The sequence below is a fragment of the Thunnus maccoyii genome, chromosome 15 (assembly GCF_910596095.1).
Source record: "Thunnus maccoyii chromosome 15, fThuMac1.1, whole genome shotgun sequence".
In the NCBI taxonomy this organism is placed as follows: Eukaryota; Metazoa; Chordata; class Actinopteri; order Scombriformes; family Scombridae; genus Thunnus; species Thunnus maccoyii.
Window position 1 is genome coordinate 23,091,109 of NC_056547.1, and position 14,518 is coordinate 23,105,626.

The following is a 14,518-nucleotide window of genomic DNA, read 5'->3' on the forward strand; positions in this document are numbered from 1 at the left end:
CTAATTAAACCTCTGACAGCTATTTTAGTAAAGAAATTAGTAACAGACAACTAATTTTTTCAAAAAAGTTATTAATGTCTGATAGGTTTAAAGGTTAGTTTACATCAGTAATGTTTGTAAACAGCAATCAGTCTAATCTATATGCATATTACAATTACAATTAGCTGGAAAAACTAAAAAAATATGCAACTTTTGCATATACAAATCAAAATGACTGATGTAGATATATCTGTCTCTTACATGGTCTTATGTATATGATGGATTGTAAAAGATTTGAAATAATTGTTTTAGTAGTACAATTTTTGCTAGGCTATATTATCATACCATAGCCTGCCCAAATTTCCCCCATAAGATTATACAGCCTACTGCTGCGCCACACGTGGATTTTATTTGGAAAGTCGCAACCAGAAGTGGTCTTTCTGTTCATTACAGAGAAGTTAACACTTCTTTTCCCCAGGTCGATCTCTGAGGTTGTGGTCCGCTACAGTGCGTTTTGGATCTCCCCGCGTCTAGACGCACTCTTCCACAGAAAGCGTGACTCTTCAGCTTCTCAAACACAGTGAAGCATTTAAAAGGCTGAAGCATGCAACGTGGTAAAGGTTAAAGAGGGCGGATCACTGCTGGACACCACTGCTGTCCAGCACCCCGGGGTCGCGCTTTCTTTGTAGTGAAGACCCTCCTTTTTTTCTTTTATTTGTTGCCAAAATCTCCAGATATCCTGAAAATGGATTCTTTACAAAACGGGAATAATTGTGAGGAAGACTCGCAGTGTGTTGAGGAGGAAGAAGAAGTGGATCCAAGAATCCAGGTGAGATGTTTTGAAATGGTTCCAGATGTGGCCACTGGTGAAAGTGACATTGAACTGAAAATGGGAAGCCATAATGTGAAGAATTATTTAGAGGGACATCATGTCAGAATAATGTTTAGAAATATTAACCTTTAATTTACTGGAGAAGCTTGTAGCCAGTTAAATGTGAAGTATTACTATTATACAGTATAACGAGTATATTCTATTAATTATAGTGCTATTTAAAAGTCAACCAGTCCAGTCATGCAATACAATGTTCTAAGGTGTTTCAACTGTCACAAGATTTAAGATTAGTATCTGAGTATTTGTCCCTTTAACATTTCCTCAACAGACACACACACACACACACACACACACACACACACACACACACACACACACACACACACACACACACACACACACTGAGGGCTCCAGTCTCAGTAATTCAGTAAACAGAAGTCACTGAGTTTAGCCTTCAGATACACAATCTGCTCCAAGTGTGCTCCACCCATCTCTGTTTCTCTCTCTCTCTCTCTCTCTCTGCCTTTCCATGCATGCCATGTTTTCTGTAAACAGGGAGAACTTGAGAAGTTGAACCAGTCTACAGATGACATTAACCGCTGGGAGAGTGAACTGGAGGTAAGGTACAACAAAACCCACCAACACCGCTATCATCATCATTAGTGCCTCTCCCTGCCAGGATAAACACGCCAAGCCTGTGCTGCAGAAACACCCATCTCAAGGAGCCGTTTAGTCTCACATTCATCAGACTTCAAATCCTGCATTTTAAACAAGTGAGAAATCCTGTCAGCGCTGTGAGATAATTCATCTGGTTTCCAATACGGTTTGGTGTGTTTCAGGAATTTGCCTAGCAACGAGGTCATTGCCTTTGAAAAAGTTAAAATGGAAATGCCTTGCAAAGATGGAAATTTTCTAAATGTAGGAGCCACTTCTGGAGGAAATATGGAAAAAAACAGAAGCAGCGGCTGCCATTCCTGTTAAATAACAGTGTACTGTATGAACCCTAAGTGCTACAAGAGGCATAATTGTGATCTGACTGTTAAATATAATATCTGAATGGCACTCTGGAGCACTCTGAATCCCAAGTGCTCTCCTTGTTTCCCCGCAACCCACTCAGCCTTTCTTTAAAAACAAACCAAATACTTTTAAAGAGGAAAAAGGCTGTAAAATGCACCAAGAAACAGCAGAAAGATGGGTGGTATGCTAAGGTTTGTTTTTTTTACAGCGCTCACTTGTATTTAAATGTGTGGCAGGAGGACTACTGTTAAGCAAAAGTAAAAACATTCCAGAGCTAGGCCACAGTTTTTCTTTTCCTCAAAGTAGGCCTCTTCTGTTTCTCATTAGACCTTCACTTACATCCAAACTCCACAAATCTGAACTGGAATAGATATAACAACACAGAGAGTGAGACATGATCTGTGTACGCCCAAATGTTGGAACTAAGACCAGACAATCAGTTGTTATAATAAAGTATATATTGTTGATCATACTTTTTTAGGGTGGTATTTCGATCATTGCTTTTATGTTATATTTCAAGAAAAAGTTGTCAAGAATTTCATTTAACTAAGAAAGAAGAACACATACAGTATACGTGTGTCTCCTATTAGAACAATTCAAAACCATATCTCCATCTATGCAAAGACACATAAACAAACACAAAAAGATAGAGGGTAATAAGCCACGAGGCAGGGGGAAAGTCAGGAGTTGAGGAATGTGGAATTACTGCTGGCAGGCTTGAGGCCGTTTTCCTGCAGAGTCTGGAGTTGATTAAGGGCGATGTACAGTAGATTCAGAGGATTCAAGGAAAGCTGAGAGGCACTGAGGCTAAATCCATGCTCAGATATGAGTTTCTTAACTCAGCCAACATAATGCTAAACCTCTCATATGCCCTGGAAGAGATACAAGACTGTGTGTGTGTGTGTGTGTCAGAGAGAGATTAAGACAGAAAGGTCAGGAGTGAAACTGTGCTGTCATTAACTGCCTACAATATATAAACAGTAGCATACATAGATGTCTGTGAAGATTCTCATCCAGGTCATGGTTATCTAAGGAGGGTTAAATCGAGGGCAACTGGACTTGGTTGTAGATACTTGAGGAGGAGGCTTCTTCAGTTCTAACTGACTGAGTCCCAGGTATTTTAATCTCTCTGGGGTCGTTAAGTAACATCTTAAGTATCTACAACCAAGTCCAGCTGCCCTCGATTCAACCCTCCTTGGATGGTAGGATACATAATTTATCTCTAAGACAGCATGCTGCTGCGTCACTCTCTCATTGCAGGAACAGGAAGTCAGGAAACGTAATGATGTCATAGGAAGTGTGCTTCCTGTAACACCCGCTTGCTTTACCCCCTCTTTTATTCCTTCGTCAGTTTTAGGAAAAGGATGCAGGTGCTGCTGCCATTTAAACCCCTTTTCTGCAAATGACAGCATATAGACACACACATACATATGAACGCATACACAGATGGCCTGCCTCTGTAAGCCTGCCATTTATATGAAGTGAGACTTCATCTACAAATAACAAGTCTGTCACAAGTGCTGCCCTGGGCTTTATGCATAGAAATGCATACACACGGATGTTGGGTCTTGCTACATCATTGCACCACCAAAAGAATGCAGGTTTTAGGTTTGCCCAACAACACAGAGGGCCATTGAAGCAAAAAACTAAAACTGAGATACTTGAGCTTGTATTTGGTAAAATGGTTTAGTGATGACTCGAATTAGGAGACCTGCTTTGGAGGCACAAGGCCAAACTTATCAGCACCAGCAGGACAGCATGAGCCACATGGCAAGCCGACTGAATTTCACCGTCTGTCTAAATGGTTGGACATGGATAGTATTTAAGTGCCTCGAATGCAACAGCTCTGAGGCTTTATTTAGACACAGCGGTGCTTTGAGCTAAGTGGCAATTATCTTAGTTTAGTGTGTTAGCATGCTAACATTTGCTAATAAGCACTAAATATGGACTACAGCTGAGGTTGATGGGAATGCATTGGTTTTGCAGTTATTGATCATGAACTACAGAGTTGGAGAGAGTGAAATTTTGATGTTTTGACCTGTTTATGGCACTAGTTGAAAAGCTGATGTGACCAAAGTTATGACAATTCATCCTGTGGGGGGTTGTGACTGAATGTGTCAAATAACATGGCAATCTATCCAATAGTTCACTCAAAAACACAAGTGTCTACTTTGTGGCAGCACTAGATGGAAAGTCATGAGATCTTAAAAGTTATTAAGATTCATCCTCATCATGAATGTCTCTACAGAATTTGGTGCCAGTCCATTGAGTAGAAATTGAGATTTGATTGGATGAGTAAAAACTTTGACCTGCTTTGAAATTTTGATCAGTACAAAACATCAATCCATCCATCACTTGTCGAGATATATCATTAAAAACTGAACATGTAAACCTCATGGTGGCGCTAGAGGGATCAACAAAGTCAGTAGACTTCATCCTCTGGGGACCATGAATATCAGTACAACATTTATTGGCAATCCAACCAATAGTTGTTGAGATAGTCTGGACCAAAGTGGTGGACCAGCCGACAGACTATCATTATCCCTACAGCCGCTCCATTAGCATGTCTAAAAATGATTTCACCTCCTTACTTCTCACAGCACTGTTTCCACCTTCACAACAATTTTACAATGTTATGACTGTATATTGATTGATATGTTTCTAAGCCCACAACTGTGTATGTACATGTGTGCAGGATGGTCGCCAGCGGTTTCGCGCGGTGCTTGTGGAAGCGACAGTGAAGCTGGATGAGCAGGTTAAGAGGATCGGACGAGCCGTGGATGACTCCAAACCGTACTGGGAAGCCCGCAAAGTGGCAAGACAGGTACACACACACACACACACACAAACACATTCACAGGAGAGAGTTGAAGTGACTCTGAGGTCAGGAGACAGAGAGTGTGAGGGCAGGCTTACTGAGGATTAGTGATGAGAAGTTTAAAGAGCTCAGCTTATATCTACTTAAAGGGAGCACAGTCACGTGATGTCTATTTTTAACTTAGTCACACCTAGTGTCACACACACACACACGCGCGCACACGCACACACACAAAATCCTTGGGGAAGAGGAAATTGTATGAACTGCACTGAAAATCCTAGGCCTGCCATATTTTTCCAGATCAGTTTTTCTTCTTTTTTCAAGTTCTCTGCACACTGTTGCTACAGGTAGATGCAAAATACTAACTTCCCCAATGGTTAGTGCAATTAACTGTGCTGTTCCATTTCCAGCGGGTCATGTCCTCTACTGTCTCATTGCTCCAGCCTGTTGAGGCTTTGATCTGACTGGATAGCACCAGAAATTTAAGAGTCCAGCGCCCCCCTCGTCCCAGCCAATAAGGAAGGAGCTTATGAGTCATTCATCAGAAGGCTGACATTTGTGTGTCAGAGCTGAGCTGTCAAACTGAAATAGATTGTGTATTTGTATCTGTGTGTGTGTGTGTGTCTGTCCTTGTATATCTGTCTCTCTTGCAATATGACACAATACCTGCCAGTTGCATCTGCTTATGACAGTAACACGTGAGAGTCAGGGATTACCGGGAGGTTTTGAATTTTAAGTGGGACCTATGTTCACGTGAAAGGATCAAAAGCCCTCCCCAGCTTTGTGTGTGTTTGTATGTGTGTTGTGTGTATGTGTGTGTTCCGTGTGTGTGTGTGTGTGTGTGTGTGTGTGTGTGATTGGGTGGTTTAAATAGAGTAAAGCCGATGAAGGCCTTGGGTTAAACTGGCGTATTGTCTGGTCATGATTTATGGATGAATATTTAATATTTAATACATGACCTATATTAAAGGGATTCAAATGCTTACCCTCACTGACCCTATCAGCGTGTGCACACACACACACACTCACTATATTGCACCTACCCCCACCCATAAGCCAGTCTCAGCCTCCAACCCCCCATGTTTTTCCTCTTACATTCCAACAGACTGGGGGGCTGCGTGTAGGAATTTGCCTGTACTGTCCTATCTTTTGTCCTTTACCCACCGTTCTCTTCTGCACCACTGCCTGTCTGTCTGGCTGTCTTTCTCCTGTACCCCACCCCTCTCTCTCACCCTCCCTCTCTGTTTCAGTCACCTCTCTGTACCTCTTCGTCTCTCACCTCCCGAAACTGTAAACGCGGTGAATTCCAAGAGACAAAGATGTCAGACAGGATGACTGTCTGAGACATAAATTAAAAATGAGTCACGTGCATGGCTACACATGTCAAAAACACCCTTTGGTTGGATGATATGGCATATAGGCGTCATGCATATCACGAGGTTACAGTAAGTCATGGCATCTCAGACAAAAACACTGTATTGTTTGCCTTTGAGACAGTCATATTGTGTGGGCTCTGTGACATCAAGTTAATTAACCGATAACAGTGCTCTGACAGTATTTGCATGCTGTCTTATGCGCAGCAGGCTTTTGTGCCATAAAGATAGTGGCAAATTGTGTCCTCCGCCTCTGCTTGTTACTCAGCAGAGTACCAAAGATCAGTTTGTCATCAGTTTGACTGTTCCTGCAAAAGTAAAGAATGGGTAGCTTAGCTAATGAAAACAGCTGTATGAATACACACTAACCCTCCATGAGAAAGGAAGTGTGCTGCTTCAGTCAAGGAAGTCCTGTGAAGGGCGGGCACTTTTATCTCCATCTCGACAAAAACCATTGATTGATAGCATTAAAGTCTGAGTTCCTTTTCTGTTCCACGCTCCTGGTTTCTCTTCATCAAATATCCATCATCCTCCTTCTGTTTTCCCTGCACCCCCTCTCTTCTCCTGGCCTGGGAAGTGGGTCATGATAAGGGACAAAGAGGAGGGATTCATCTTTGCCAGTTTGTCAAACTCACAGATTACACGTAAAACAGCAACTGGTATCTTCCCACTCCCTTCCTCTATCTCTTCACCTTCTTGAGGGGGCCTCCGCCATCCTGGATAGCATATCTAGCCACAGCAACTCTCAGATATCTAGACAATACCCACACCAAGATGGCAGCTTTTGTATTTTCTGCATTTTGTGTGAGGGGATGCAGCTCTGTGCTTGCTTACGTCACTGTTTGAGCCTGTATCATAAACATGACTGACAGTGGCAGGGGGTCATGTTACAGAGAGCCAGGGAAAGCCGTGAGAACAAAATGTGAGACCGCTGAATGAACTACACTGACCTTTTGCAAGTCTATTATATTAAAGCTGTGTAATGCGGAAAGTTGCTGGTAATGACACAGAGAATTATCGGCCGACTGCAGATCCCCTCAGCTCTATGGAGTGTTTTAGCATCTTTGAGCTCTGTTTTGATTTTACAGCTCACAACTGTACTGTTTTAGATCACTCTCACTGATCTCATCAGCTTTTTTCCATTGTTTCCAGACACAACAGGCAGCTGTTTTCAGTGAAAAAGCTCTGATAAACCCACTGTATGCTAACTGTTCAGCACCAAACAGCAGACAGACACAGTTAGCAACTAGCTGGTAAACATAATGGAGCATTTAGCAGCATGTTGGACTTAAATTTGCTGGAAGGCTAGAAACATGATTACACATGAAAGCTATGTGGCTCCATCTCTGCTGAATGTGTAAATAATCGACTCTTTGCTTGCACGTCACCATATTAACTTTATATGGTGATAATGCTTTCATTTAGTGTTTACAGTGCCCACAAATGGCCAAAAATCAAATAATGCATGTTTAAGATAACATACTGTAGTGGTGTTTTAATGCAACTGATAATCCATTCAATTAACATATCCACTGAAGCCTAAAAATAAAGTTGCTGATAATTATATTTGTATAGACCATTGCGTTGCAGCTTGTGATCACATCTCTTTCCAGTCAGCTACTGATGTTGGAAAACATTCCAATAGAAAATATATTTAGACTAATTTGGAGTGTTTATGTTTGAAACAGTGAAATGGTCTATATACATAGTTCTAAAATGAATGGATGGATCTGTTTCATAGTTAAAATCTCATTTAGCTGTAACAATGGCAGACAATAATCTATTCAAAATTCACAAGGATAGAAAAACACTATACAGCACAGACAGACAATACAGCTAAAATAGGACAAGGAGTATATTGACAGATTGACAGAGTATATAATAAAATGTGAATAGGGTTACATACCACTTGCCTACTGTGTTAGGGGAAATTCAACTTTGTGCGATTAAACTATTGCACTGAACAAAAAGTACTCTTACGCCATAAACTTCTAAAATAAATAGCTGTTCACAGTTTTGTTATGTGACCCCTTTTGTCTGTGTTAAGTTGATTGTGTTTCCTAAAGTTAAAATCTGCAACAGGGGCATTAGGAGAAAGAATTTGTCTTGTTTCCTCTGTTTGTGATTGATGATTGATATACTGTAGAGAGGTAGAGCCTACCAAAAACTGATATCATAATGAATGTACAGTACGTAACGCAACCCAACCCACAACCCTCTAGAAACAAGACCTTATGAAAGAAGCATGTAGTGTTTTTGGTTTATGTTCATACGTTTATCACCCTGCTTCCTCCAGAAAGCACAGTTGATTAACCCTGTTATGTTCAGGACATTTTTGATCTGGGAGTTCCCAATGTTGACATTAAATGCTGGATATGTTAAGTTTTTATCTTTTTGCAAGATAAAGGTCTCCATTAGATTTACAAATAAGAATTGCCTAGTTAACCAAATTTTCTTGATTATTTCTTATCTTTTGAAGGAATAGGATTAGAGTTACTGTAACTGCTTAATCCTGGGTAGTCAGCCAACACACTGACCTTTTAGTCACGCCTGTTGGAGTGGAGAGAGTGGGTCCAAAAATGTCCAGCATGATGGAAATAATATAATTCTGCTTTTGACTGTGACTGTGGGCAGGAAGAACCCACTGACAATGTGTCAGATTTCCTTACTGACAAAGCTTCTGTTTGTCTATTGGATCAAGGCACGGTTGTCTTTCTGTGCGCCCATATGTGTGTAATACAAAATCTTTTCTTTCCTCTATGGTTGTCATAAGGAATCAATCATGGTTCTTCCAGAGCAAATGTAGGTCATAAAATACACACACATACACACGCACACACACACACACACTTGAGGCAGCACAAGGTCTGCTGCTGCATTCATACCATGTCAGAAAAATCCCTGGACCGACATTCTTTTTAAAACTGATAACCAAAAAGTGTATCTTAAAGCTGCCACAGTGGTAGGATCTAAATTTTCTGTCAGCTTTGCCATGAAACCCTGAGCTTCTCAGTGTTAATATTTACCACATTGTTTCCCATCTTTCGTGAATGAATTATAACTGTCCTCTCCCTGTCTCTGAAATCCAGGCCCAGGTTGAAGCCCAAAAAGCCACCCAGGAGTTCCAGCGGGCTGTAGAAATTCTACGGGCAGCCAAGGAGACAATTGCCCTGGCCGAGGAGAGGCTTCTAGAGGAGGACAGCCGCCAGTTTGACTCGGCCTGGCAGGAAATGCTCAACCATGCCACACAGAGGGTACGCACTTGAAGCAAGACAACCAAAACTAAAAAGTTCCATCCTAACAAGTCATTGGTGCTTGAGGTTTATATGAATGAATTGGAATCAGCACTGGATTAATGTGGGCAGCCTTTTACACACAAGAACATACATTAAAACACAACGTGTATCTTGATTGTTGCAGGTGATGGAGGCCGAGCAGGCGAGAACACGCAGTGAAGCTGAACATAAGAAAACAGCAGCCAATTACAACTCGTGTATCAGCCACATGAGGCAGTTAGAGAAGAAACTCAAACGCTCTATCAACAAATCCAGGTCTGTGCCTTTGTTTCCTTTCTGAATGACTTTAAAAGACGCTCATGAGCTTCACCCTGCTTGAGCCTCTTGTGTGTGAGAAAGAGAGAGAAAGAGGGCTAAGCTTATGTCATTTGATGCAGTCCAGATGTTGGTTGCGTTGATTGTGTAGTGTTGGGGTGTGCTCCCTTCGTAAGAGCCAAGGAATGTGACTACTCACAGAGGAGTGTTTTTCTTCCAGCAATTTCTCCAGTGACAGTTCATTCTCTTTCTCCCCCTGCAGACCGTATTTTGAACTGAAAGCCAAGTATTATCTCCAGCTTGAGGTATGTATATTACATTAGGAGGTTTCTGAACCATTCTGAAAGCTATTATGTTAGTATAGTTGCATAACTGCTACATCTGCCATTTGGTGGATACTAGCCAAACAATTTCAAAACCCTGTAGTCTGTTGGTCAACCACTTTGGTTCAGACTATCTCAGCAACTATGGTTGTCACAAAATGTTGTATAAACATCCATCGTTCCCAGACGACAATTGGTGGTTTTGAATGAAATTTCTCAACAACTTTTGGATGGATTACCATGACATTTTGTTCAGACAGTCATGTCCCCTTCAGGATGAACTGTAAAAACTTTGGTGATCCATTAACCTTCCATCTAGCACTGCCATTAGGATTTTAAGCATTTAAATTTGAATTCACTGATTTACGACCAAATATCTACAATACAACCTCAGCCTTACTTTGTGTGTTTAGTGTTAATTAGCAACTATTAGCATGCTTACATGCTAAACTAACACTAACCAAGCTAAACAATCAATTAAATCAATGCCATGCTCACTAAGCATAGGGAAGTTTTCTTCTATGCCAAAAAGTAAATAATGCACATACAGCTTTACTAAGAAGCTGTGTTTTCTCATAGCAACTGAAGCGTCATGTGGACGAGCGTCAGGCCAAACTTGTGGTTGCTAAGGCCGAGTACCGTGCAGCGCTACGCAACCTAGAGAGCATCTCCGAGGAGATTCACGCCCAGCGGCGCTCCCTCGCCATGGGAACCAGGGAGCAAGGTGTTGGTGCAGAGGGAGACGGGGGCCATGAGGACATTTCCAACTTTAAGATGGAGTCAGATGGTCTGTCAAGTGAGTGTAACTGAAGCTCAGCAGTGAATAATCATCCACTCCATCCATCCCCATCCAGTTTTTTTTTTTTTTTCTGTTGGTGCATCTGTGTGTCTGCATGCTTAATGTGCATATCTGTGTGTGTATGTGTGTTTCAGTGGTGTCAGTATCGATTGACGAAGAGGGCAGCTCAGAGGAAGATGCCGACACTCACTCCACCTCTTCACCCCAAGCCATGCCCTCCTCACCTTCCTCTGCTTCCAACCCCCTCGACATGCCCTGCCCTTACCCCTCCTCCTCCTCGCTCTGCACCCCCTGCTCCTACCTCCCCTCCTCCCCCTCTTCCTCCACTCTTTCCTCCTCCTGTCCTGGTGATCTGGAGTTGGTGAGCCCTTGTAGCTCTCATGACCCGGATTCAGTGTGCGGTTCTGGGCATGCCTCACCTCTCCTGGGCCCTCGCAGCCAGTGCAGTGGTGCCTCCTCTCCAGACTGCGACCGGGAGAGAGGTGTGTTTCCATCACATCAGTGTGTACATGTGTGTTGACCTGTGAAGTGATGCTTCATCCTGTATGTTGAAATAGTTTCTTGTTTTTGTAGTAGATCATTAAAGAAATAGTTCAACGTTTTGAAAAATATGCTTATTCATTTACTTTGTGAGAGTGAGATTAGAAGACCAATATCATTTTCATGTCTATGCGTTAAGGACAGACCTGGAGTCAGGACATGGTTACCCTAGCTTAGCATTAAGTCTGGACGCAGTGGGAAACAGCTAGCCTGGTTCTGTCCAAAGTTCAGAAATTCACTTACCAACAACTCTGAAGCTCACAAATTAACATGTTGTGTCTTGTTTGTTTACTTCCTACATAAACACAAATGTCAAAACTACAATTGGTGGTTTTAGGGGGAGATGCATGCTGTAAAAATTTCTTGATGAACAATTTAGCTATCAACTCAGCACCTCCGCACAGCGTCTCTAGCTACAGCAGCATTTGCTAGATACAGTCAGTGAGCATACATACTACAAACGATATGCTAAGTAATGAGTTACAGAGACGTTGGTAGTTGTTTTTTAACTTTAAAAAGAGCCAGGTTAGCTGTTCATGCTAAGCTAGGCTAATAAGGTCCAGACTCCAGCTCTATACTGGACACACAGACATGAAACTGATATGGATATTCTCCACTCACTCTGGGAAAGAAAATGAATAAGTGTATTTCCAAAAATGTTTTAACTATTCCATTAAAGAAAATGTCAGATACGAGAAAATATACCCAAAAATGTAATATCTTGTCAGTGGAGCTGATACCATTATTCTGCAAAAAAAACACTTTTATTGCCAAAAGCTATAGAGCTATTTCAGTGCACAATGTTAAATGTGATCTTTGTCAGGCACAATCCCTCCAAGGTTTCTAAAAAAAAGTATTAATTTGTCCCTCGGGAGGATGGCAAGACCACAGAGTGCTTTTTAATAACAAGACAGTAAAGATGTCAGCTAAATGTTTTACTATAAGAATAATAAAAGTGTGTTTGTCTGCACTTGTTTGGTGTCTGAACAATCCAGAGAGAACAGTTCAGATGAAGGGCTGCCCACAGTCAACCAGAGTAATACAGTATTGATAAATTCTATAGTCAATGACAATAACATCATATCCATCATGCTAGAGGTGGATGATATTAACTGGCAGATGTTCGGTTTCCAATTTTAAGTAAATAAAAATTGATGTATCTCTGGTTTCATTTAACTTGCAGATTTATTCACCATTGCATGCCTCCTTTCTTGGTGTGTGTGTGTGTGTGTGTGTGTGTTTTAGGTGACAGAGCAGAGGGAGCAGAGGCAACACTAGAAGCCGGTCTGAACAAGCTGACCTTGACTGTAGCACAAAAACAAGAAGGGGACTCAGGGGATGAACAAGACCCCCAATACATTAGCCCTGAAATCTCCTCTCCGAGCTCAACCACTACCATTCTGCTACTCAACAGTGTCTAATGAACGTCTGTCATGCTTAAAAACACTTCCTTTGCCCATCCTCAAGCCTCAGAATGGACTCAATGGCAGAAGATGTGGAGCAGAACAAGCTAAAGTGCTCACTAGAGCAATGAGTGAACAAGCTGCACACCCACAGCTCCAACCAACCTGACATTATGTCACAGTATTCATCAGATGGCGTCACATTAAAGGTGCCATACGTAGTGTATTTAAACATCAGTATATCATTGTCAGATGAACTGTAAATCCATGTGGATGTATTGTAAACAAACAAGAGCAGGAACTGGATGATTGGTGATTTGTATTTCACACCAGTGTATTATTAGTGTGGGTATTATTAGTGCTAGTGTTATTCAAAAGACTACATTTCCCATAAATCTCCTTGCTTCATGTTGCAAAGATGTTTCCTGATTTTCATAGCTCTGTATGTGCTAAAAGAAGACTGCATTCTTCTTCTTTTGTGCCATAAAATCTCTTTGTGTTGTACAGCAAATCTCCTGTCCATAGTGTAGAGGCTGTCAGTCCTCTCAGCAATCGTGTAGCTTGTTTACAGCTTTATAGTGATGTGTCGGAGCTAATGTGGTTACCTTTTATTGATGTTAAAATGCTACAGCTGGTGCCACTAAGAAACATTTTGTATTAATGTGAACAGTGAGCCTCCTTTTTGGCTCTCAGTCTCAACGCGAGTACAGGATCAAAATGGGACTAAACAAGCTGTCAAATGACGGATTACGTCTTGTTCTGCCTTGATTTTTGAACTCCTCCTTTAACTCCTAGATGTCAATTTGAAATGTCGGATTTGGAGGAATAGTTGTGAAGGAGTAAATTGGAGTGCACACAGTACTCAACAGCACTAAACAGAAAAAGAGACTTTCTTTAATCAGGTTTAAACCTTTAAGACACAAATGGTCTTCCCTTGGGATTTGTGGATGAATGAGTGAATGTGTTCTGAAGCTTTAGTGTTTGTGTGAGTGAAAGGTGAATGATGTTTTTGAGTGTGTGTCTGATGTGTTTTTGAGAAATGCTCAAAATAATATCCTGTAGTACAGATATTCTATATTTATACTCCTGTATTCTTGTATATGAACAGTGTTTTGTGGTTACTGTTGTTAATGTTTAACACAAAATCAGCAATAAACATGTGCTTCACGTAACAGATTAATTTGATATCTGTGTCTGACAATGTCTGTTAGCCCTTGATGTTATAGATCTAAATGTTATCAACGCTTCTTCTGACTTTGGCAGAGTTGTATATTTCCTTTAACTATAAGTCAGTATTAGTTAAACTGGGCATCTTTGACACATACATTTCTTTCAGGATGAATAAAGTTCTATCTAATCAGTTTTGCCCAGCAGTAACTTGTTAGGGATGTTGTTAAACAGCAACAACAATCAGCTTTTCTGAATCAGAATTACTGGAACAAAGGAACTGGAAGCCTGCACCCGTGCAATCATAATATATTGATTAGAATGCAAAGAAGAGGTAGCTTCAAAATCTAAAACTGGAATAAAATGTAGCTGAAAGAGCATTATGTCATATAAACTGCAAATTCTGATGCCCTTTAGGTCAGTTTTATTCAACCTAAACCTGCCACATCCTTAATGTAAGGTATACTGACACTTATGGGGGTTTAATTGTATGTAAGTAATGCAAGAGTTAATGGCCATTGTGACTGTTTTTCACTTGAAAATAAATATTTTCCATGACTGGGACAAAGCATTTGAGCCCACACCGTTCAGTTTTAGAATGAACTTTTTCCACATGAGCTGTATATTATGGTATTTTACAATATTCATCATTAACACCCCATTTCCGAACAGTTCCACTGAGGTGACCATTAATAAATGCACTCCAGCACTTCTCC

The 14,518-nt window shown here is 41.1% G+C and overlaps 1 protein-coding gene across 1 annotated transcript; it reads left to right on the forward strand.

Moving 5' to 3' along the window:
- Window positions 1–388: 388 nt before the first annotated feature.
- sh3bp5a (SH3-domain binding protein 5a (BTK-associated)) lies at window positions 389–13,825 on the forward strand. Its single transcript, XM_042435147.1, has 9 exons — window positions 389–808; window positions 1,367–1,429; window positions 4,524–4,652; window positions 9,109–9,273; window positions 9,440–9,570; window positions 9,833–9,875; window positions 10,473–10,689; window positions 10,827–11,174; window positions 12,478–13,825. Exons 1-9 carry the CDS (start codon window positions 725–727, stop codon window positions 12,651–12,653), a joined length of 1,356 nt encoding a protein of 451 aa, XP_042291081.1. The 5' UTR covers window positions 389–724; the 3' UTR covers window positions 12,654–13,825.
- Window positions 13,826–14,518: the final 693 nt, after the last annotated feature.

Coding starts and splice junctions, on each gene's coding strand:
- sh3bp5a (XM_042435147.1), top strand. CDS start 725: ATGGATTCTTTACAAAACGGGAATAATTGTGAGGAAGACTCGCAGTGT. Junction 9,876..10,472: donor AGTATTATCTCCAGCTTGAG/GTATGTATATTA, acceptor GTTTTCTCATAG/CAACTGAAGCGTCATGTGGA. Junction 10,690..10,826: donor GGAGTCAGATGGTCTGTCAA/GTGAGTGTAACT, acceptor TGTGTGTTTCAG/TGGTGTCAGTATCGATTGAC.